This window comes from Dasypus novemcinctus, chromosome 2 (genome assembly GCF_030445035.2).
Source record: "Dasypus novemcinctus isolate mDasNov1 chromosome 2, mDasNov1.1.hap2, whole genome shotgun sequence".
Taxonomy (NCBI): Eukaryota; Metazoa; Chordata; class Mammalia; order Cingulata; family Dasypodidae; genus Dasypus; species Dasypus novemcinctus.
This window is the reverse complement of record NC_080674.1, coordinates 59,942,909-59,969,413: the sequence shown is the minus strand read 5'-3', so window position 1 is coordinate 59,969,413 and position 26,505 is coordinate 59,942,909. Positions and strand designations below refer to the sequence as shown.

The window sequence follows — 26,505 nt, the reverse complement described above, 5'->3', positions numbered from 1 at the left end:
AAGGTTAAATAAGGAAAAATCCTGTACAGTGAGTTCAAGATTGATTGGATAGGATATTTTAAGTTTCTAGCACTTTTTAAAAGGTGGACTTGGGACAAAAATGACCCTAGTCCAGTATGATGACAGCACTTTGGAAACTTCCCTGCACCAATGTTCCTGGGTCTAAACATGGTAACGAGCCTAGATTGGGGTGACCAAATAATTTATTGTCCAGTTTGGGACAGTTGGGACTTCCGATCTCCTGTAAAGCAGGGTCTCTTTACCTGGAATTTCGGGGCAGGAAACAACTGGGTGGTGAGGAAAAGAAGGTTGTAATAAACTAACATGAGGACAATATCTTTTCTCCAAATTATAGCACCCCTTCCTTTGCTCCCTGTGTTAATACCAAAACAAAAAACAAAAAAAAAACCTTGGAAATTACCACTGTGAAGACTGTTCTTTGAACTGTGGTTGCAGTGACTTTAGTAGTGAATTTTAATGGATTTTTTTATAATGATACTAGAGACAATACCCTGATATTGAAAAGGCAGGGAATTTTATTCCCAACTCAACCTGCTCTCCCAAACACTGCTTAGTACAGGAATGCCTCAGGCACTCAGGAGCACAGAGCCCAGGGCCCATCCCAGGGAAAGAAACAGGGCAAAAGGAAAAAGGAAAAAAAACATTCTCCTGTTACGGCTGCGGGAGTGCTCCCTTCAATGACAGCCACAGAGAAATTTCTTAGCATTTATTGTCAAAAACCTCATGGGATGTTAGAGAAGGTACCATCTTATTTTACACAATGCCGTAATCTTTATCAACTCAAATTCTGTTAGTCAACCTGCTTTGTATAAAGAAAATTAAAACGTCTACCCACAATCTGCCCCTGACTACTAGGAATTTACTCTCGGTTTCAGTGAGTTTAGATTAGTCATGCTGAAGTAACAAACCTCCCGGATAGTCTAGTGGCTTATGACACTTTAATTTTCTGCCTGTTACATGTCTTTAACTGGTTGATATTGCTCTGTTCCTTCTGGAACCAAGACTAAAAGAATAAACCATCCTAAGATTTGCTGGGCTAGAAGGCGAAAGTGGAATGATGGCAAGGCCGCACAATGGTTTTTAAAGTTTCTGCTCAGAAATGCCACAGATCTCTTCCACTTACATGTCATTGGACAAAGTAAATTTCGTGGCCAGCCTTGACATCAGTAGGGCAGGTAATACACTCCTTGCACAGGAATAGGTACAATAGGAAAGCTGTTAAATAACAAAGTCTACCACAGGCTTTCAAATTATTTCCAAATTTAATACTTAAAAGTCTTTTCCAGTATTCTGTGTAATTTCCTTAATGTTACTTTTTCATTCTGACAGCTTGCTATTACTCTTCTTTTTCTTCTTTGCTGTTTACAAACTCTTCACCGGTAGCTACCCAGTAGCACCTTAGATGCTGTGTTATATTTGGTTTACTCATTTATTCTTATGTTTCACCTTATGAGAACAGAGGCCACATGATATTCATCTTTGAGTCTCTAGTCTGTGGTTGGCACAAAACAGACACCTCAATATGTGTTTACTGCCAGTCTGAATGACTTAATGAATAAGAGATAAATAAGAGAGTGTTTACCTTTCCTACCATCACACTCCACTTCCTTCCAAAAAGGAATCATGTAGAACTAGAAATCATAATGCGGTCTTGCATTTGCAAGTTGGAAAAGTATGACAAGACAAATTCAGGGAAGGAGAATCTGATGGATTCAATTTTTATCTTTTTGAGTGCAGGTAATATTCACCTTAAATATTGCATCTGGAACACAAGATTCCATATAATATCAAGCTTGACCACTGCAGAGTCAGACTCATCTCAGGAAAACAAGAATAATGAACTATTGAAGTAATACCCCCAGCATGGTAAATCTGGACTTTCAGGAAGGTTCCCTAAAGAACAAGTCTCAAATCTACCTGCACAGATGACCCAAAGTCACTAAAGAAATGTATAATTATTACCAATGAGATGATGTTTTTCATCATTTCTGATGTGCCATTTCATTTGCTTATTCATTAATTAAAATCTCTTCCACCAAAAAGTCTAAATACAGCATGAATATCTGACATTGACTCTGCAGATTATGTGGATTTTGCTTTATTCTTTTAAAAACACATATGGAAAGAAAGAGAGAAGAGGGAGAGAGAGGGACTAGCACCAACACACCAGAATTTACACGTTCATCAAGTGGAGATTGAGCCGAGCTAAATGATGCCGGTGGGAGCTATAGTCTTCTAGGGATGTGACCTTGTTTAAGAGATTGGGAGATTCTCCTTTTGGACTTGCCTTCAGAGCCTGTGCTACACATGTGTTTTGTTTTGTTTTGCTTTAAATTCATTGATGGCAATTCTCCATCTGCTGAAGGTAGATCTGGTTCTGTGAAGCTGCCAGAAGTACTTTGGCATTAAGTCTGATGATTTAAGTGGATGCTCCTGTTAGCTAAAGCTATCTGGGGTCAAAATGCAGAGTGACTATAAAATCAAGAGGCTTTCTTAGACACAATTCAAATGGCCTGTAATGATAATTGCCAAAGAATGCTGCCAAAAAAAAAGTCTTCAGCCATGATATCATTCATTCATACATTTGTGCAGCAAGCACTACTTATGCTTTGAAATATATCAGTTAGTAAATGCTAATTTGAATTTGCATATGGCATAAATGTTTAAAAACTAACTCTTGTTACTTTAGAGACAGTTTACTTAGTAATTACATAAAAGGAATATAAATAAAATTTTCTATATCAAAATGTTCCTGTAATGTCTATATAATATTTATATATGAAAATGACTATATATGTGAGTCAAACTGTGGAAAGCCTTGGGTGCCATACTCAGGAATACTGATTCCAGGCAGCAGGGAGTTTCGGGAGGCTTTTTTTTTCCCCCAAGATTTATTTATTTATTTCTCTCCCCTCCCCCCCCCCCTTACCCAGGTTGTCTGTTCTCTGTGTCTATTTGCTGCATCTTCTTTGTCCACTTCTGTTGTTGCCAGCGGCACGGGAATCTGTGTTTCTTTTTGCTGCGTCATCCTGTTGTGTCAGCTCTCCGTGTGTGTGGTGCCATTCCTGGGCAGGCTGCACTTTGTTTTGCGCTGGGCGGCTCTCCTTACAGGGCACACTCCTTGCGCGTGGGGCTCCCCAGCGCAGGGACACCCCTGTGTGGCACGGCACTCCTTGTGCACATCAGCACTGTGCATGGGCCAGCTGCACACGGGTCAAGGAGGCCCGGGGTTTGAACAGCGGACCTCTCATGTGGTAGACGGATGCCCTAACCACTGGGCCAAGTCTGCCACCCTCAGGAGGCTTTAAGGCAGGAGAAAGATAAGATCAGGTCCTTTGAGCCATAGTATGGATGCTTGAGGCAGAATAACCAGAAGGATTCTGGTGATGTAAACAAGCTTCCCACAAGCAGGAGGTCTCTCCAACAATTGTTTATGTTTAATATTGAACCCCCCTCTTAACAGGGCTACAGAGTCCTTGGGGGCAAAGAAGAGAGAGCCTGGAATATACCCCATATGATGAAAGCAGGACGAAGGACTGCTGAAATTCCATTGTAGGCAGTGTAGAAGGAGTGGCTGGTGAGGATGAGTGGAATAATTTCCAGAGAAAGACTGACAGCCCCCTTATATCTAGATGGACCAGGAAGTCTCTCTGCAGCAGGTCTCTGATGGTCTTTGAACACATTAGTGGCCTCTCATTATTTGATACAGATATAGGGCCTATAAACACCCATTGCCTTGGGTGAAGTGGAACAGAAGAGCTGAAAAGGCTGTTGCTCCCTATACACCATTGTTTACAGAGTTAATATCTGGAGAAGAGGTGGGCAAATTTGCATAGATGCAAAGAAATCTTCTGGGAGAAAAAGTGAGTGCTATCCCAACTCCTTTATTTAAGTGAACCGTATGAGACCCTTTCTGATAGACCAGGATGGTTCCTACTGAGGTATGCTGGCAAGAAAGTCACCAAAGTTCTTGAAAGGAAAATCTCAGGGAAAAAAGGAAGAGACTCACCTATGACTCGTGCCCAGGGGCACATTCTGGAGCTTACAGGGATGGCTGTTCTTCAACGGGCATGAGGTGGGAGCCAAAAACTCTTCAGATCCAGGGTTTAGATTGTGCATTGAGAATGTCATTGGACTGTGGGTCCAACTGACATTAATGGTCCTATACTAGACTAAATATCAGGCACTGTGCTATTTACTTTTAATGTGTTTTATGTAATACAGCCAAGAATTCCATAGGTAGGAACTGTTGTCTCCATTTTGTAGATGAAACTCACTCCCATATTGATTATAACAAGGCTTAAAAAAATGAGTATGTATGTTATAAAATTTACATATCTGCATAGCACATTGACCAAGTTAAATGATTTATTTGCAGCTGTTTTTAAGAAAAATTTCTGTTTTTTAAGCAAATACTTCTGTCAGAAATCAAAACTAGTGAGTAATATTTGATCTGTTACTTAGTTATTCGGGATTCTGCTTTTAAATTGATTGGCTTCCTTTACAGCTAGTTAGCATTCAGTTCTGTATGCACATGGGGGAGAATATAGCCAGTGATAAATGACTGCTTTAAAAATCACTGCTATGTATCAGATTTACCATTCTTCCTTAGTATTCTAGCCATTGAAAATAAATTATATTGTGGGGTAGATGGAGATTTTTTTCCTAAGGTGATTTATATCTTATTTGCATAAAAGCATAAATAATTATACACACATGTATAAGCAATATAACCTAACTTACTTTGCAACCTGTGAAATCTGCTCATGAATCTGAAATATTTGAGTCAGACTGGACTTAAGCTATGCCTATATGTTTTCTGAAAGTACTTGAAAAATTACTGTTTGTTCAGTGCCTGATTTTGACTACATGATGTCAACTAATTTTGACTAAATCAGTTGGTATTATCAAGGGCACATAATTGACTGTCTTTGCAATTACAGACAAATTGCAACAGGATCTATATAGTCAGGCAGTTCAGCTTGCATGGGATCAATTTAATGGCACATAATGTTGTAAACAGAATTATCAGATAGTTTTAAATATACATGTCACCATAAACCAGACCAACAATACCTGTCAATTCCTTTGGGAAAGTATTCCATGGCATAAACCTGGTATGTGTTTCCTGAGTGCATGGAAAAAATGTGCTAGCGAATGTCTATTTCTTCACTAAAATTGGCTATGTTTATGGATTCTTGGTTTAAACCTGGGTCTGCATTGGTAAAGGACAACATATTTTTTCATAATCTAGAGTCTTTGATACATAGCTACTGGAATTCAGATTAAGGGCATTATAAAGAAATAGTTTTGGAAACTGTAAGTAAACTGGGGTGTGAAGGCTAAGATTTACTGCGAGGTGCTAATATTTGGACTAGAATTTGACTAGGTGATGGCAGATTTATTTTTATCTCAACTCTTAATTTCACTTGAAATGTCTTCCAGTCAACTTCTTATAAAAGCTAGGGAGGAAATGTTTGTGAATTGGGTAACTTGAGGGGAGAGTGCATCAAAATGAAGAATGCCTGCCTCATCTGAAAAAGACAGCCGGTACTTTGCTCCAGTCTCATGTCGCCGTGTAGGAAGAGGGGTTTCAGTGTTTCTGCCTTGCAAATTTTCAAAAGAAGCCCAAATATCAACTTTTACATGACATTTCCTATAGTTTAAACATTGGATCAAAGTAAAAAAGGAAATAACGGTATGCTGATCAAACTCAGGCCTGCTGTCCATATGTGGTCCAAGAACAACCAATTTACCAATTCTATCCTACACCTACAACCAATTCGCAAATATTCATGCTGTGCCATAGTGCTTCCCTTTATTCCTCTTCCTTAAGGTTGTGACTGTTATTTCCAGTTTTTCCATAGCTATGGGCAAGGCCCAAAGTCTGTAGCCACACCCTATGTTTGCTTCTGGTTTCCTTAGAAAACCCCCAGAATATTTTGATTTTCTTACCATCTTCTAAGGATAAATAGCCCAAAACAAAAAGGCAAAATACTCTGGCTCTGGTGAGCCTCAACACTCCATTCATTTCCTAGAAAACAAATTATGTACCAGGTAAAAAGGATGTCCCAATAGAAGGCACTAGAAAATGGGGTTAGGTACTCTCCTACTTCATCTCAAAAAGTTTAGTTCTTAGTAACTTGCTAAGAAAAGGCTGCCTCCTTGTTGTTGCTTAGTTATATCACCAGGAAAAGTTATACGGCTTGTCTTGTTTCTCTCTATTCTTTTTTTTCTTTTGGTATTTTGAATCTCCAGACTAAATTCTGTAATTTTTCATGGTACCTTATATCTGTCACCTTAGTATGGAAAAGGTCAAGAGAAACAAAAGGGAAACTACTCGGTTGACTCTGGTTATCTCAGAATATATTATATATTAGGACAAAAAAACATAAGCAAGGGTTAAATGCCAAATGTATCCCCTCTGCTAATACACATTTGCAGTTTAAAAAGCACACTTCATTGAATAATTTAAACTATGCTTGTACCATCTGTTCTTTTGGCGATTAACATTGTCCATGATAGCAAAATAATCACATGTTAAATAGCTTCTAGATACTGTACCCTGTCATTCATAATAACAATGACATTGGTAATTCAGATGACCCAGCCTTTTCTATCTCCATGTAATTACACTATTGATTTTTCCATATTAGAAAGAACAGCAACAGGGTACATGCTTCTTTCCTAAATGGAACATGCAGTTCAGGAATTCTGCCATTTGTTTTATGAAAATAAAAGTCAAAGTACAAACATATGTCATCTCTGAAGCTCACATTATGTAAGCCCTTGGGATTAATATTTACTATCTTTATCTACTTCTTTGTGTCAATTCATGAGAGAAATGATCAGATTGTTATATTCACATTCTGGAAACTGTGCAGTCAATTTCATCCAGGGATTCTGTAGTCTCCCTGGAATGATATAGGGCAAGAGTCTCCATGTAAACTGAATGAGTTCACTGCAGAGCATGCATTGATTTCTGCTTTCCCTGAACTCTCATTACATTTCGTGTTTAAGCCACACACTGTGTACTGTCTCACACTGGCTACAGGCTTATTCTTATATTTAAATATTATCTCCTTAAAAATATTGTAAGCTTTGTGAGGGCAGGGGCCATTTGGTTCTCTTTTTGTGTCTCTGAAAGTTTCACTGTATGCTGGACTTTTGTAAGGATAGAATAAAAATGATTAAATTATTGGTTGTTAATGCTGTAAAATAGTGAAAATGGGCTAAGAATTTTAAAAAGAGTTGTTCCTTCTGGTGGTGCATGTTTGATAGATGGTGTAGTCCAATGACTTCTTTTACCCACAACTGTATAAATTGCCTATCTGTTTCTGTGTGAACTTCTCTGGCAGCAGGGTGTGGAAGGAAGGGCCCTCGAGGACATTTTGAAAGTCTTGGTAACAGAGGCCCTGTACTGTCAAGAAGCTTTCCTATATTGCTGCACTCCATTTGCTCTGCTTCTCTTGAAAATCATTTGTTTTCTTATTTTCTAACTGAAAATGGAATGTGGAAAGCATAATTATCCTTTTCAAAAGGTCCCTGAACCATATAATTAAATCACCCCTGTCTTCTCATTTCCAGGTAAAATGGTACCCATTTATTTAAACATTTGCTCTTGGTCACAATTATTCTCTTAGGAACTTTTGCTAAGTGTCACCCTTCAAACTGAATGAGGTCTCTCCTTTGAACAAAGAATCTGTAAGGGAAGAATGAGCTCCAAGACCCTGATGTTGCAATCCTTTTGGTCATTGCTTTTGTCCTTCTTGCTTTTGTATTAAGTTGTTAACTTGCTGATTTGTCCCTAACTTATCTGTTATATACACTTGATTTTTGCAAGTTCATTTTCTGTCCCCATTTACGTTCACTATTTGTTTTGCTCACAAGTTGCATTGCTTTGGTTTCAACTTAATTGGTCAATTATAAAGTCAATTTGATATCTAAATGATCTTCCAAGATACTATCACTTATTTTACTTCTGTTTCACAAATCATTCAATTCCATTAATAAAAATATCTAGTCCAAGTGCCCATTGATAACATTTACGTTTTTCCAATTCTCAAAAAATCAGTTCTAATCTCACTTTCAGTTGTCTGGTAAATCAGGGAAATGCTGTACAGATGGTATATTTTTTATTTTTGTAAGGTATTTGAGAAAGTTTTTTGTGGTATAATTGTAGATTTGCAGTATATACACAGGGTGAACAAAAATACAGTTAAATAGGTTGAACAACATAGATGTAAAATACTGAATTTTTAAAAAATATTTGTTTGAATGGAAAAGGCTTTTTCAGCCAATCAAATATACAGAAGTATGAACTTGAGAGGGATAGTGAATATATTAGAAAGCAAGTCAGGGAAGCAGATGTGGCTCAACCAATTGGGCCCCCATCTACCATGTATGAGGTCCAGTGTTCGATGCCCAGGGCCTCCTGGTGAAGGCACACTGGCCCATGTGGTGAGTTGGCCCATGTGGAGTGCTGCCCTGTGCAGGAGTGCTGGCTCACATGGAAAGCTGGTGCAGCAAGATGACACAATAAAAAAGAGACACAGAGGAGAAATAATGAGATGCAGCAGATCAGGGAGCTGAGGTGGTATGAGAGAATGATCACCTTTCTCCCACTCTGAAGGTCCCAGGATTGGTTCCCAGAGCCACCTAATGAGAATACAGGCAGACACAGAAGAACAACAGCAAATGGACACAGAGAGCAGACAATGCAGGGAGGGGGGAGAAATAAGTAAATAAAGAAATCTTTTTTTTAAATGTTTTTAAAAAAATAATACAAGTCAGATCAACAGTTATTTTTGTTTGCTATTAAAAATGACTGCAATGATCTGAATTTAACTGGAGAGACCTAAGAGAGCTAGTACATGAATTAAGATTATGAGAAGAATTCTGTCTTAAGCCTCATTCAATTCATAGATGTATAATTAGCAGGAAAACGGAGGTAGTTGTCTCCCTCTGCTTTGCAATAGTCATATCACACCTGGGGTATCAGTTTAATTCCAGATACCACATTTTAAGAGGAATCAATAAGCAGGAATAAGTAGAGAAGCCCTTTGCTAGGACAGTAAAGCATCTGGAAATCATGACATATCAGGAACAGTCAAAAGAACTGAGACCATGTGGCATGAAATAGAAGTGTATGGAAACTCTCTCAAGATATTCTAATGACTGTCATGTTAAGATAGAATCAGCCTTGTTTTTGAATGACTCTAGATCTAGGATCGAGAGGCAGCAGTTGTGGAAGGGTGAAATTTACTTTGGTACAAAGATTTTTTAATTTGGTTTGCTAAAAAATGAGTATGCTGCCCCAGAAAGTGGGGTATTCCTCAGAACTGGAAGGGCGTGAGCAGAACTGGATGCTTGCTTCTCTCTGGAGGGCATTTTGCAGGAGGGGAAGACTGCGTTCCCAGCCAGTCTCTTCCCATGAACCTTGCAACAATGAGAGTTTATTCCATAAAAAATTCTTGGTGTAGTGCCAGATGGCACCAAGTAAATGCTCAATAAATACTAGCCACAATTGTTATCAGTAGTCGCTATTCCATGAATCTGTAACCAGATATTTGTCTGGGGGGAGGAAGGTAATTTTAAAATGTTAGTACCAGCTCCTGTTGCTAAATAAAGCAGTTAATAAGGGCTTATGCTACTTGTAACTGATTTACTGCTAATTTATTACCACTTATGTTTTCTATAATTGCCTTTAAATTCTATGTAATCTGGATTTGGGATTAATTGATCAAATATAACAGGAAAATTCTACCCAAGCAGCTGCTAAATCACAGTTGCTTATATTAAATTATCTAGTGACTAACAGCAATAGTCCATCAACAAAGGAATGAACCATGCCAGAAAAAAATGAATCTTTTCCATTTATTAAGAGAGAAGTTTCAGGTTAGTGACTTAGAATCTTAATGATTAAATTCTTCATCATGTTAACTTCATTGGACATTTTTCTCAGATGATATATTTGTGATCTCTCAGGATTGCAGGTAATATCTGTTGAAAGCATTGATTCATTCATTCATGTATTCATTCAACAAATGTACCAGGCACTGCCCATGCCTGCCCCCTACCTCCTTCTTTCTATATAACCCAATTTCCCTATCCATTTTTTTAATACTTTTTAAATTAAAGTTAATAGATCAGAAAGAACATTACATTAAAAAACATAAAAAAACATAAAAAACATGAGGTTCCCATATACCCCACTCCTCACCCCCCCACCCCATCATTTTTGTAAATTGTATTTTTTTGAAGATATATACATCACAAAAAAAAAGTTACATTAAAAAATATTTTTGAGTTCAATTATCAGAGAAAGATCAGCCCCATTGTCATTCCCCATCTCCCAGACCCTGACCCAAAGGATCCACGGCATTAAGGCAAATCCCCTCCTCACTGCTACCCCTGCATTCCTTTTGCCCCTACCCTGCCACATTTTTATCCAACTCACTGCCATCTCTAATACTATATATTTTGCTTAATTATGTGTGTCTACCTTGCCCTACTGGAATGTAAACCCCATGAAGATAGAGATATTTGTCTGTTTTGTTTGCTGCTGTATTCCTGACCCTTAGAACAATTTTGAGTAAGTGAATAAAGCTTATGTGTCATGGAAACATACTAGAAAGGCGTACTTTCTCCCCAGCATTATTTAATCCATTTATGTTAGTGCAGGGTTGTGACTCAAACTCATTGACTCCCAAACCAACATCCTTGTTCTTCTTTCTCCCTCCACTGTAAATAACACCTGCATTGTGCAGAGTGAACCCAGAGATCTAAAAGTATTTGACAACAAAAATGATATTTCACTGCTAAATGGATTTAGACAGGGAGATAACTTTTGTATCATCTAAATTTAGAAGAACTTCTACATCAGTTTTTGCCTGCCTAACCCATCTCCATTCTGATGACACCTTTGTATTTTATTTCCTCTCTAGATATATTCCATCTGATTTAATTTACTATGAGTTTCCTCGTTATCTCTTGTTGTTTCTTGGACCATCAATCTCTTCACACAAACTATGTTGATATAGACCCTAGAAGAGGTGAGGAATGGAGATTTGGAGATGTAGTAGAGAATAAAATTCCGTCTTTGCCTGTGAGATACTTTCAGTCTAGTGGCAAAAGCAGTTTTGTAAGTATGCAGTTCTAGAGCCAGGTGATGACTAGATAATTTATAATCCAGATAGTGATACTTTTGACAGCAAAAGAAGGTACTGCTTAACAATGCCAGGTGTAAACCAGGACTATCTCAGGCAAACTGAGTAGTATAGTCACCCTAGTTTTATATGTTGATGAAGATAAAATATAGGTATAAGTTGTTTTTGGAATAAATATTTGCTGAGCACCTACTGTATGCAGGACAATGTACTAGGCATTGTGGCAAATTCAAGGATGAATAAGCCATGGATATGTATAGAGTAGGTTTATAGTCTACTAGAGGAGAGAGGCCTTTAACAAAAGATAGAATAAAAGGAAGTAAATTATGGTTTGGGGGAGTGTAGTGCAAAGGTGTCAAATATAAGCTTGATGTGAGGTTAACTAACTACAAGTTTTCCAAAAGAATCACTGATGCTGTGCCACTTTCTATGTCTCCCACACAGCATGGCCAATTGAATGAGATCTGTTATTACCTGTGAATTGGACATCCAATGGATTATATATAATTTTTTTCTAGATAAGAGTTATGTCATCACCTTCTTGAATATATATATATATGATAGATGTTCAACTAATGGCTGGCTGGCTGGCTGACAGGCTAGGGTAGAAGAATGAATCACCAGATTTTTAAAAAATCATCTGGCAACTAAATACAGAACAATGTTTGCCAAATACACCTCCTCTTTGCTTGACTAACAAGTTGACAGAGTAAGAAGTAGCAGCATTATTTTTCATTTGGGGGTTTTATAATGATACAAGGCATTTGGTTATTTGGAAATAAACTTAATGTGTTTTAATTCTTTCTACTGGTTCCTACTGTTGGAAATTTTTTTGCAGCTGAACACTGGCAACAGTTTATGTCTTGGCAAGTAGACTGTGCTTTTTAAGGATATAAGTGTGGGAAGTAGCATAGGACACTTATAGAAGAAGTCATGTTGTTAAAAAGCCTTTTACATATATTAAGCTCATTTGTTTCCATTTCCATACATTCTAAAGCTAAATGTCACTCCATTTAAAATTCAAGGAGCTTATAATGAGCTTGGAGAAGTCTGTGGGCCTAAATGAAACTTCATGAATGAATGTCAACATATATTCAGTTGATTATACTGCTACTTTAGCTCAACCTAAATTTTGGAAACATCATAGATTTGTTGAGATAAGATTAACAACCAGGAGTCATGGAATTTCAGCTGGACACGAGAACTGAAGCCAGCATACTTTACTGTCCCTGTGTTAAGTGATACTGGGACCAGGCCTACTCGTTAAATAAAACTGAGGACAAACAAAAAATAACTACTTGTTTCTTTGACTACTCCATATTAGGCACTTTAAAATTTTGACAAAGTGGTCTTTGCCCTTACTGTAGTAGGTTTAATAAATGTAATTTTACCTAATCAGCTTATTTCTGCTGGGCTTTTGAGGGTTTGGCAGTTGACAGATAAAATAAGATGTCCAGAGAAATTGCTTACAACTGGGGACTCCATTGAATAGATAATAAAACTTTTTCAAGAAGTTGAGTACCTATGGTCCATTTGCTCCAAACCTGCTGGACTATATTAATATTACAGTTGTAATATTCTTTCATCAGTTGTAACAAAGGGACCACACTAATGCGGTGCTAATAATGGGAGGGTATTTTTGCATGATTTTTCTGTAAACCTACAATTTCTCTAATTTAAAAAAAAAAAAATCACTTGATTGAGTGAAACAAAAGTTAGCCTTATAAAGTTGAGTTAAGCTTGCTAACTTGCTTGCTGGCTTGCTGATTTCTAGGTCTTTATGTTCTTTAAGTTCTAAAAAGCATGAAATTCAGTCCTATTGCTTTTCGCAATTTGAAAGATTGATTCATGCTAATAAAATTCCAAAAGGGACTGACTCGTAGGTTGGAATATTAACATTATCATTTATAACTGAAGACTTAACTGGTCTAAGAAGAACAACACTGATTCTGTATGATACCCATTTTCTGGATAATTCTACTCAGGAAATCAAATCCTACATCTGAAAGTTGTTTGTGAATGCAGGTTGAATCAGGAGAAGTTGTGGCTTTAAAAGGTATATTTCATTCAAGCTATGGTAGTTATGTAAACTACCCTTTAAAGATTTTTTCACTTAAAGAACTGGGAACAGTTTTTAGATTCAGAATACTCAATGCTCCTGTTATTACAATTTTTTTTTTCATCTCAGCAAGGCCATGACCCCTCTGTTTGCATCACAAGTATCCCATCACCCTCCTTCATTTTAATATATTTTTGTGATAGTAATATTTCCAAAGTTTATTGACTATTTCATTGAAATATGTTTCTTAGTAATATATAAGGAATATGTAATAATATATAAGGAAACATTAATTGTATACATTTCTATAGATTGTGAATCTCATTGCTACTTGACTTCTTGTTAGCTTTAGTCCCAAACGATACCTAGACTTTAGGGCTATCCTTGCCTATAAGGATTATATTCTCTTAATTGACTACCTGAATCAGTACAGTTTTATGGAGCTTTTACAACTGTTTATAAAAACATGCCAAGGATGCCACAGACACCAAGCACACAGAAGAAGTCATCAATATTTGTTACTTTCTTCTATGTAATATGCTAATTAATTATGGTCAGTGATTTTCCATTTTAATTGATAGAATCCACATTTTGAAATTTCGAAATCTCATTTTCTTATTATACAAAGGGTAGTCTAGAAAGTTTAGATAATATAGTAGGCAAGAACAGGAAGAATTAAATTATCCATTGCTGTCCATCCAGGTTTATTTGTTTTCTGATGCATATCCTTTCATTCTCTTGAATTTCTTTGTTAAGAATAGGACCATTTTGTTACAGCATTTTATAACCTAGTTTTTTTTTACTAAGCTAACATTTTATGCACACTCTTCCATGTTATTAAGTCTTATTTTGAAAACATAATTCTCAGAGTGTCACCTGAGATTGTCTTGATTTTCAGGTGGTTGGCTGAGTGGTGGTTATGCCAGAAAATAAAGGGAGAAATGTGTTTTGGTAGGTGGGGAAAGAGTTGATGTGAGTTACATTATAGATGCTGGAATGAGGTATCATGGGACGTCCAAGTGGAATTCTCTCATAAGTAGTTGATTATAACAGTAGAAAAATGTGGACTCTGGATAAAGATGTGGGCATTTTTCAGCACATAAGTGGTATTCGAAGCCATTGGATTGGCTGCATTCACCAGGAAAGATGTAGGTCAGAAGCGAGAAGAGCCAAAAGACCTGAGAGCAGACATGAACTGTCACTTGCCACATTAAGGGAGTGGGCAAAGAACTCAAAGTCTACAAGCAAGGGAGTCCTTCCAAGCCAGAGGCAGGAAGAGATGATCTGGTCTGTTCTTGTGCTCTGATATGATCGTGAACAGGTGATACCCTCATGTTGTAAAAGTGTTTCTGCAGGTTTCCAAATTGCCAAACTCAGGCCAGGAAATAGCTTCCAGCTGAAGGATCTTCTTTAATACATATGATTAGAAGTATTAGAAGAAAAGTCCTGTTGCCTGAATTGCTTCTTTTTCTTTTTTTTTAAGGATTTATTTATTTCAACCCCCCCTCCCTCCATTGTCTGCTCTCTCTGTTCATTTGCTGTGTGTTCTCCTGTATCTGCTTATATTCTCCTTAGGCAGCTCTGGGAAATGATCCTGGGACCTTCCGGAGTGGAAGAGAGGTGATCATTCTCTAGTGCCACCTCGGCTCCCTGGTCTGCTGCATCTCTTATCATCTTTCCTCTGTGTCTCTCTCTCTTTTTTTTTTTATCTCCCTCCCCTCCCCCTTGTGGCTTTTTGCGTGCTGTCTGTTCTCTCTGTCCATTTGCTATGCATTCTTCTGTGTCTGTATTTATTTATTTTATTTCTCCTCCCCCCTTGCAGCTTGCTGGTTATCTGCTCTCTGTGTCCATTTGCTGTGCTCTCTTCTGAGTTTTTGCTTGTCTCCCTTTTTTATTGCGTCACCTTGCTGAGTTGGTACTCTGTGGCACTTGCAGGCCAGGCAGCGTTCCACAGCACATAGGAGAGCCTGCCTTCACAAGGAGGCCCTGGGACACAAACCCAGGGTCTCCCATATGGTAGACAGGAACCCAGCTGATTGAGCTACAGTCACTTCCTCTGTGTGTCTTTTCGTTGTGTCCTCTTGCTGTGCCAGCTCTCCACGTGGACCAGCACTCCTGCTCAGGGCAGCACTCTGCACAGGCCAGCACTCTGTGTGGGCCAGATTGCCTTCACCAGGATGCCTTGGGTATTGAACCTTGTACCTCTTATATGGTAGACGGGAGCCCAATTGCTTGAGCCACATCTGCTTCCCTCAAATTGCTCCTTGCTAGCAATTGTGTTTAAGTACTCTGATGGGACATTATCAGCAACATAGCCTTGAGTATACTGAAAAAAATTGAATTTTCAGATATCTTAAGGTGATTTTCACCCTTGCTTGAAGGCTTTCAGAGTTTAGAATCATAGGAGTGATGAGTGACATTTTTTAAGTGCCTTAACATTTGTGCTAGACCCCATGCCTGTCTGCTACAGAAATCCAAGTATACAAAGAAAAATAAAACATAGGTGGATAAACCTGCTCATTTATTAACGAGATTTGAGCCAAAATTTGCTGAAGTCTGTTACAGACTGTAATTCTAATCATTAAATTATCTCTCCAATGTGTTTTGATTTTCCCAAAGGTAAAGACCCTAACTATAATACCTCTTCCCATTCCCCGAGGAAGAGGATTGTTGGAGAGTAAGATTTGATTTTCACTTACAGGCCACTCCCTGCTAATTGGCCAAAGTTCTCATAGATTCTGAATATCTTGGATCTTAGCAATAATCCCTTCTCATCCCAATTTAAATCCAAGTAATCCCCAAGATACTCTGCCAGATTTGCAGTAAATCATTGCCAGGTATAAGCAAAATTGTCCCTGCTAAGAACCCAAGGAATTTTACTCATCAGAGGACATTTCCCTCCCAAAGAGGCATATGCTGTACCCTTCAGTTTCTGATTGTTATCCCTCTAGGAAGTTCTTATGTGAGGCGGATCTTATCCTCTAGTACTAAGACCTCTAAATTGGCTTGCAGATAAAAATGTTCTATTGTACTGTTGTTCTTAGGACTCTGGAATGGGAAAGTAGGTCCAAAGAGCCTCTTAAACTCAAAAACTCTAATTTATTCACAGTCATATATCACAGTTAGTTGACAGTCATTAAGCACTACCTCTGTATGGTAAAATTATGTGGCATTTCCCCAAATTATGAAATATCACCCAGACTAAGTAAAACCTACTGGAGAATGAAAACATAGACGGGACTCTCTCCATATTTTATCTCTCCTAATTTTTCAAATTAAGCAAGAAATCATTTCTTTTCTCTTCTTTTGCTTGGAGTATTCTCTCATGTTTGATGAGACTCCAGACTTCTGCCACTGTCCACCTAAGCAAAGCCTTTATGAATAAATCTTTTGTGTCCAGATATATTTCAGTTCAGGTATAGTGCCCTTTTTTTTTGTTAGCACCTTAGAAACAGTTTCATTTTAGCAAAGAACCATATGCTACCATTTTGGAGAGCTATTTACCTTATTTTTATGCTTTAAAGTAACAGGTTTGAATGACATAGTGTTGTCAAGGGTGTGGGGAAATGAACATCTTCCCACATGGCTTATGGGAGTATGGACTGCCACAGCCCATTAAAGTGAAAAAGGCACATGCTCTGTGCAACCCCACTTTCATAAATAGAAGCCTCAATCATTAAAAATTTAGTAACAAATGTTTTCTTGTTCATAGAAATCCAAAAGTATATGTCCATTACAAGGGACTGTTTGAATAAGTAATGGAACCTTATGTAACTATTAAAAAAATACACTGGATCTCTATGTATTAACTGAAAAAGTATCCATGATTTCTCTTAAGTACAAAAAATTTAAAGAGGGTTATGTATAGTATGAGTTCACTTTTTAAAAAAGGAATGAAAGCCCCCCCATATGTACGTGAGTGGGTGTATGTATTATATATGTGTTTATATATATACATATACTGACAGGCATATATATGTACATGCATATATACAGACATTTGTTGGAATAAGCATAAAGAAAAAGGATAGGATTAATGGGAAGGCAAAGGCAATAAACGAACAATTTACTTGTACACCTCTGGCATGTTAGAGTGAGCATATATCATTTTGTAATTTACAATAAAATATAAAGAATCATTGGACAGAATGAATACTATCAAATGGAAAATTATCTTCCCTTTCAAACTTCAAATTTCTTAATTTAAACAGGGTCTGCTTTTGAACTCAAGTTGTGTTTAAATTTGGCCACTACAATATAAAACAAAGCTTCTTCTCAACCTTCTTTGTGTTTGCCCATGTCTCAGGACTCATAAATAAATAGGTATATATATTCAAACCCTGAATAAGGAATATTGTTTCTTATTAAAATCATAAATAAAATGATAAAAATTGCTCACAGTACTGGGAATTCTTGTGTTTAGGCTCCATACAAGGGCCTCAGTGGTTTTGTTGTTAGAACACCAGGAAATAGGGTGAGGGCTGGGGAAAACCATCAGGTAATTAAAGCTGTAACTTTCTCTGAGATTCTGCTCCTTGAGGTAGAATTATCTGATACCATTTCTAATTTCTCCAACTTGTCTTTCACTTTTATAAAAAAAAATCAGCTTACAAAGAATTAGTAAAGAATTCCCCATCAATTGTTCAATAGATCTTCATTCACAGCACAGATAGAGGTTTCATTTCTGAGAGAATGTTTCTAATGAAGGGAAAAAATTAGTATTATAGAAAAGGGTTGGTATACAAAAGTTTCTGCTTACAATTTTCGTAGAACTGAGAGGCTGAATTCAGTTCTATTGTGAACCATAATTCGTGAACAAGAACCCACAATTTCTTTTTACCAGAAAATTGGAAAACTGTCCATAATCATTTCCATGTGCTCATCTCATTTTTTAGGTACCTATTGTCACTTAAAAAAACAATTTTCCCCTTCTGAAAATATGGCAAAGAATTGATTATACCCTTTCTATCAGGTGCATGCTTGGTGTAGAGGTAAACAACTCTCTTTACCCAACCACTATTACATTAGGTCAACGTTCTTTTAGATTTTAGACAAAAATGGATTAAAGCTTGCTGCCTGCTCAGAGATTTGGCCTGAATGGAAATGGGTTTCTGTGGAGCTACAGAATTTCTACTTCATCTGCTCAGCCAGTAATTGGTCAGAGCATGACTCTGGTTAGAAATAAGCAATGAGCTTCCTGTATCCACGGACAGAAAACAAGGTAATGCATGCAGTCTCTGAGAAACCACGCGTTTACTTTTGAAGAAAAGAAGCACCGGGCAACCAGTGAGCGGCATATGTATGAAATCCATTATCTGACATGTTCTTTCCAGCGTTCCTAGGAATGCTGGCTGACTACTAAGATTTATTTTTACTTCCTGCCTTTTGGATAAAATGAGTTTGCCAACCAGCTGCGAGTACCTAACCCTGGGGAAGGTGTCTAGATTCCGCAGCACTTATGTTCATGGATCACCTTATGCAATCAACAAGCCAATTGATATTAAGCCACAGAGGAGACGGTAACTGCTTTCCTTTCTTCTAGTTGTTTGTCAGTAAAAATGTGTTTTGTTACCCTTTGGTAACTGCTTTGGAGGTCTGCTGAGCTGGGAGGGTCAGGATCGGGGAAAGAGGTTAGTTTTGAAATTCAGCATGCTGGATAGTTAGAAGAAAATTAACCAAAGAGGAAAGCTGGAAAATATTCTTAGCTTAGCTATTTAGCAAAAGCTGATCCGGTTTCAACATCTATTGAGTTTAAGGATTTCAGAGACTGTTAGTGTTTGTATTTCCGTCAGAATCATCCATGATGAGCATTTGAAAGAGGGTTTAGGCAAATAATGAGTATATTTATTAATGTCTCCTAATATCAGATGCCCAATATGTCACAATCAGCACGTAACAGTCCATGATTCCAATGTATGACAAATGTGTTATAATTCCACAGAAAGTACTCATTTTCATGTGGTCAGTAGGGAGGGCATAATGGGTTAAGTATTTTTCCTGTAAAGATGTTGTCATTTCTGGATCAGCGTTCCAGAATTCTGTTAACTCACAGTCTTCACACATTCCCATACCACCACCCCAATCCTCCATGCACACACACACACACACACACACACACACAGAGGAAAACGCATGTTGTGAAATTAGGACTTACAAAGTTGAGCTCCATGTTTTCACTGCAGAAAAAGTGGGTATGCTCTAAGTAGACCCTTTCTACCCCCAGCCTTCGGCAATCGGAACGATATGTGGGACTGTGTCCAAAAATCCTCCCACAAATCTGGTTTTATACAAAGTCAACTTATTTGGCATTTAACAATGAACTTGAGAAGCATTTTTAAGGATATTCCATTCTCTCTGTGAAACTATCAGTTCTTCCTAATTAAATGTATTCCTGGAATAAAAATCTAAATCTCTAAAGCAATATATTTTATTTGTAGACTATCATAATCATCTTATTCTTCTACTTTCCTCTTTTTAATCACACAAACACAAACTCATATGAAACATGTTTTGCCAGATTTGATTTTATTTTAAAATGAAGGTACATTCATCTATTTGAGTGATTTTAAAAAATTAATATTTCAACTGCAATTTTTTTTTATTTTATGGGAATGAGCTCTCTGATTTTTGTGAGGGGCAATATTTAGTTCTTTTTCCCAGAATATTAAGGCTTTTAGTTCCAGCTCTAGCACCATGTGAATTTATAACAGCTAGTGTGTTAATATTCAGCAACTAGCAACTATTTTAAGGAACATTCAGGAAAATGTGTCCTGAAACATACAACATTAGTTAGTTACTGCTAGTCACCTCGATCCCTAGTTAATGGTAAAACCCCTTGCAAATGGTCAAAGTCATGTGTAAATACTATGACCCTATTCTTGTTAACCAATTTTGTATCTGCTTAAAGGCAATCAACTATCTGTGTAAGTCAGTTGAATGGTGTTTCTATGTAAGCTGATGTGTATGTGCATAGAATGTGGACTTTCAGCACATCCTAATTTACCCAGGTTAATTTAGACTTATCCCACTCAGTTGTAAAGTTGAGCATCTCAATGTATTTTGCAAACCAATACTTTGCAAGGCCCTTTACAACAATAGTATTTTATATAATAGAACTTGGAATTTGTAAAATACCAGATTCAATTTTTACATGGTTTATATCCATAAAAAAGGTCAACTAAATGATCTTCTGTATAAGAGATAACGTAAAGCATTGTGTCTAGAGCTCTTATTCCATGGAAGAATAAATATGACAACATATGTAATAAAAACAATGAACGGGGGGTGGATAAATGGTTGAATAAAGGTCCAAATCAAAAAGAATATCTTTTTATTCTGTAATTCATTCTTTAAGTGCTAATTTTAAAACCTGCATTTGAACTTCTTTTGAGTCTGCTGAGAAAGCAATATATCTGAAATGGTGGTGGGTCATCACCCTAGAATCACTAAAATCTAACCAAAATTAAGTGGCTAGGTTTTCAGGATGCTTGCTAAGATTCATCCATGATTTATCAAAAACAGCATGTTTAGGTTGGTTTTCATACTGTCACAGTTGTGCACTTTGGTAGAAAGGAAATTGCTTTTCTAATTACTTTTTTTTTAATATCTAAAGAAGAAAAGCTATATTTTGATTATTTCCCCCACCCAGTGAAGCATAAAATTTGAGATGATAAAAAGGATGAAAAAGAAATCAGCCTTTTCCCATAAAAACCCTTGGAGATAATAAAGAAGAAAATTTAATACATACATCCAAATTATAGCTCAATTTAAATCCAAGTGTATCCTTACATAATAATGACAGTGAAATGACAGCATGTTTTGCATAGCACACTGGGAAATAACTTCCAATTTGAAAATGGACTAACTTCCAATTTGAAAATGGAAGTATGACAACATGGTCACTTAATAGTTCTGAATTTTTATTTCAACAGCAGTAAGGACAATTTACTGAAGCAGTTAACATTATTAAACATTAAGCTCAATGTCAAAGAAAATGACACCCCACCATCTGTGATTCTACTGATTTTATATTCATGATTGTTTATAATATTCCTTTTGAAAATTTCTTGTAGCCTCCACAAATTCTAGAGCTCTATTTTTACTCTTGTGCAAGAAATATAATTTCTTTTTTTATTCTATAAAACAGTCTCATTTTTAATGTGTAGAGATTTAATAATAGGATTTAATCTGGCTCTACCACCCCCTCCTTAGCAAATTAAGCATCAGGTTTTTGCATGTGAAGATCATGCCTCATTCCTTGTTAAGTCCCCAATAATCAGTACAGAGCCCAGGAAAGATTAGACAATAAGTGTTCCTTTAATAAACAAGTGACTAGACAGTCCATGTTACACATCTTGACATAGGTGTATGCATCACCTCCTTGCATGTCCAGCATATGGGAGCATTTGGCAAGATTTTATGTCTCTTCTATTTTCCTGGTTCAGTTTAGTCCCCCTTCCTTATTTCCTTTTAGAAGCTATATATAGCACTGACTTTAGAACACAAGCTAAAGTGGGTAGGAAGAGTGCATTTTATTATCTCCAGGTCAACAAAACAGAACCTGGAATTAGTTTCTATGGTCATAAGCATAGGATAACTTCAAGTAGCAAAAAGAAAGAGTAAAGAATAATGGCAGAGGGATGGTGAAGGGAAAGTTCTTAGAGGAAAAAAAATTGCAACCATAATAAATATAATAGAAGCACGAGTTCCTAAAATCAGCTTAAAAATTGTGAACTGTAAACTCCAGTTCTATTTGTCTTGTTATAAATTTATACTCAGAGATTTTAAAAATTTTTATTGTGGTAACAAATATACAACCCAAAATTTCTCCTTTTAATCACATTCATGTGTACAGTTCAGTATAAGTGCAATATTGTGCTACCATCACAGATATCAGTTATCACTACATTTTCATCACCTCATGCAGAAACTCATCACCCATTAAGCTATTATGTAATTCTCTTTTCCCACTCCAATCCCCAGTCTTGGTAATCTTTAAACTACTACTTATCTCTATGAAGTTTGATTCTTCTAGGTGTTTCATATAAGTGACATCATACAATCATTGTCTTTTTGTGTCTGGCTTATTTCATTCTAAATATCTTCAAGTTTTATCCATATTGTAGCATGCATCAAAACCTCATTCCTTTTTACAGCTGACTAACATTCCAGTATAAATATACACTGCATTTTGTTTAGCCTTTCATCTGTTGATGGACACATGGGTTGCTTCTACCTTTTGACTATTGCAAATAATGCTCCCATGAACATTGGTGTGCAAATACCTGCTCTAGTCCCTGCTTTCAATTCTTGAAGTATGTACCAAGTAGTGAGATTGTTGGATCATATGGTAATTCTATTTTCTATTTTCTGAGAAACCACCAAACTGATTTGCATAGTGACTACACTGTTCTTTGGTGCCACTGGTAGTTTATAAGAGTTCCTATTTCTCCACACCCTGACGGGCACTTATATTCTGGTAATAGTTATCCTATTGGGTGTGAAGTGGTATCTCATTGTGGTTTCAATTTGCATTTCCTTAGTGATCAATAATGTTGAACATCAAAATAGAAAGTAAAAACTAAGAGCACAGAAAGAGGTCAGAAAGGAGCCACCTGTACTTCAAGGTTATGGAAAACAGCTGTGCCCTAGGGCACATCAACTTTTCACAGCTGAGGACTGGAGGGTGTCCCTTACTGTCCTCTTCAGTGGACAATCCAGTAGCGCTCCCCTGGGTGTCTGCCTGGCAGTCAAGGGGACTTGCACTCTGGCTGCTCTTGGCTTCCTCTTGCGAGTGATATTGCTTTCTCATATGCCCTCTGGCCTCCATTTCCCTGAATCCTACCGGTAAGCTTGTTCTCCCTGTTAGCTCTACAATTAGAGGAAAACAGATTTCAAGAGACCGAAGACAGGAATAAATGCAGCATTTGAGGTTATGAGTTTGAATGTATGTTAAGAGTGAAAGTAGCCTGCTTTGCTTTCTCCTTGAGGAAAGATAAAAGTTGTGAACTTCGTTTGCCAGGCAGTCATCAGCCTATCCATTTACTCAAATAGTGCACATAGAAATGATTTACAATTAATGACTGTGGCAGTAGATGGGAATTGGACTATGATTCCTGAATAATCAGTGACCTCATGGTCATAAAAATGGATTCAATCAGTAAGTCTGAACATACAGGAGTCGGGCATTGCCGAGTACAGGAAAATACGTACCACTTCCTGTAACAAAAGAAAAGAATTGCCTATCGTGAATACAATAAATCTTCATCAGCAATGGCCATTTTAATTTGGAATCTATAATCATTCAGACAGGGTGTTGGGAATTGAATCATGTCCCCTGTAAAGGGCATGTTCAGGTCCCAGCCCCTGGTTCTATGAGTGTAAATAGAACCTATGAAGGTGTTATCAGTGAAGGTGTGCCCAAAGTCAATGAGGGAGGCCTTAGTCCAATGCAGCTGAAGTCCTTATAAGCAAAGGACCTAGGACAGAGAGAAATGCACAGGGAGTGCCGGCAGGTTGAAATCAGTGGAACCTTGGAAGAATGGGAAGATGCCTCTATATGCATTTCCATATGATGGAGAGACGAAGGAACCTCAAGGATTACCATCCAGCCAGAAGATACCCCAGAAGGAAGCAAGCCTTCTAGCCTCTGAGACTGTGAAAAATAAATTCCTGCTGTTAAGGCAACCCATTGTATGGTATTGTTTCAGCAGCTGGGACTTCAAAACACAGGGCCTAGACCAACATGTACTTTTGTACAGTTTTTTTTAAAATTAAGTGGTTATTAAATTAATTATCAGTATAACCCATGGTTTTCAACTGAGGCAATTTTACTCCCCAGGGACACTTTTTATTGCTATGATATGGGGAGAGAACTACTGGTGTCAAATATAGAGAGGCCAGGGATGCTGCTAAATATCTTATAGAACTCAGGCAGCATCCTACAAGAAAAAATTACTCAGCCCAAAGTGTCAATAATGCTGAGTTTAGATTCCCTGACGTAAATTGGAGTGAGGTGTGTTGTTGTTTTTTTTTTTTTGGGGGGGGGGTGGATTTTTAAAATCCTTTATATATATATATATCTATATATCTCCAACTAATTGAATTCTTATGTATTCATGAAAATATTTGCTCTTGTCTATTTTGTGCTATCTACTAGATAACATTTTCAACCTTTGTGCTATCTACTAGATAACATTTTCAACCTGGTTAAAAATAGGCAACTGCCTTCTTCTAAATGTTCTAAAATGTTCAGTAATTCAGACTGCCTTCTCCTCTGATTTGTCTGAATTGGTGTGCTTTATTGCATTTACAGGGCCCATAATTCTTTCAGTAGAGGTACTACTAAGATTTGTTAAACAAAACTGAATAAATGATCTGATACATTCTTGTAACTCCAGGCTTGGTACTAAACATTGTTACAAAGTGAAAGGTAAAATACAAAGTAAAATTACAAAGAAGGCAACAAGTATTACGTGACCATCCTGTTGGCTTGATATGATGACACTCTGCTTGACTTTTGCTATCCCTCCCCTGCCTTTGTGCATGGGCCCATTGCTGGTGGATGTGTGAGCTACATGTGTGTTTTCATTGTAACTCAGCTCATCCTCAGAATAAAGAGCAGATTTCAAAAGCAGAGAACTCTGGGGGAAAGGGGTACACTTTCTTGGATGTGAGGTCTTTCTTTTCACAGAATAAAATGTGATTATTCTCATAATTTCTTCTAATCCTCCCTACATCTGGGTTAAAAAAAATATTAGCAATAGCAGTTGTAACTGTAATGTGTATCTCTGGCTCCTCATTCTCTCCTCAGTTCCTGAATTGTATATCCAGCTGCCTCCTACCTCAGTGTCCTCCAATGAACTCAAACTCAACATATTTGAAACTAAAATTACCCAGGGACCCTTGACTTCCTCCATTTCCTCAGTGATCCAAGCCACAGACCTGGAAATCATCATAAAGGCTTCCTTCCCCTGCAACCTCACCTCTCTATCACCATCTGTGTCAGGCCCATTCTACCTTCTTCATACCCACCTTGCCTTGACATTTGTTGCCATACCTACTGCTACTCTCTCAGGGCATAGCCTCATCCTCTTTTGCCTGGAAGACTGCTAGCCTCATAATTGATCTCCTTACTCTATCTCCTCTTCCATGCTTACACCATTAACATTTCATTGCCCACAAACAAAAAAGTCTAAATTCCAAATGATCCCTCTCTATATATCTCTATCCTCATAACTGTCTTTACTCCCACATGTATCCTTTGAATTTTAGGTATAATGAACCACTAATTACACCTGTTTTGGCCTGAGGTTCCCTTCTCCACTCATCTTGTGATGAACGCCAACTCATCTTCCAGATCCCATGCAAGGTCTTTATGCTAAAACCTTTCCTAATTCCCTACTTCCAAGTAAAGCTGGTCCTTTAGCTAGCTGCTATTCCTTTCTGAGATTTCTATCACAGCATTATCAATTATCTGGATATTTTCTATCTCTCTGCCTTTTTAAGAGTTTCATGCTAGAAATGGTTGTTTTAGGAACAATTACTTGGCAATGGCATCACTATAGATTAGAATGGAAAGGACTGAAACCCTATACAAGTAGAAGCAAACAACCACTAGAAAATCCTGGGACAATTTTGTTACAATTACAAAATGCATAAATATGTGATTATAGTGGTGAGAAGTGCTAAAAAGAAGACAGTGGTGTAATCAAAGTATAAGTGCATATGAAAGTACAAATATAAGAATGTTCTTCCATGAACTAGAACAAATGTATGTCACTATTACAAGGTGTTAATGATAAGGGATATATGAGAAAAAATTACTTAATGCAAACTATGGACTATAGTCAATAGTAATATTTTAATATTCTTTCATCAGTTGTAACAAAGATACTGCACCAATGTCAAGTGTCAATAATGGGTTATTAGGAGCATGGGGTTTTTCTTTTCAGAGTAGTGCAAATGTTCTAAAATGGATTGTGGTGATGAGTGCACAACTCTGTGATTACACTGAGAGCTATTGACTGTACACTTCAGATGGACTGCATGGTGTGTGAATATAACTCAATAAAACTGCTTTAAAATAAAGAGTGTATGTGAATATACTCTAAAACTGTCTGAGCATTGAGAGAATGTTTCCCTGGGGATGAGAGGCCTGAGGATGAGTAACAATAGACACTACCAGGGACCTCGTGCATGAAGCCCTGATGTGAATGTTAAAGCAACTAAGGTTTCTGAAATGTAATGAGGGAGGGA

At 37.3% G+C, this 26,505-nt stretch overlaps 1 protein-coding gene across 7 annotated transcripts in view; it reads left to right on the top strand.

The window, feature by feature from the left end:
• The window catches only part of PDE4D (phosphodiesterase 4D), a 1,544,760-nt gene that overhangs the window by 1,093,478 nt on the left and 424,777 nt on the right, over nt 1–26,505 (top strand). The window contains exon 1 of one of the 7 annotated variants that reach the window (XM_058309216.1): nt 18,450–18,767. The exons of the other annotated variants lie outside the window; for them this stretch is intronic. Coding sequence (XP_058165199.1) covers nt 18,643–18,767 — 125 coding nt within the window. The 5' untranslated portion in view covers nt 18,450–18,642. Of the gene's footprint in view, nt 1–18,449; nt 18,768–26,505 lie in introns of those variants that run through there. 7 annotated transcript variants of the gene reach the window in all.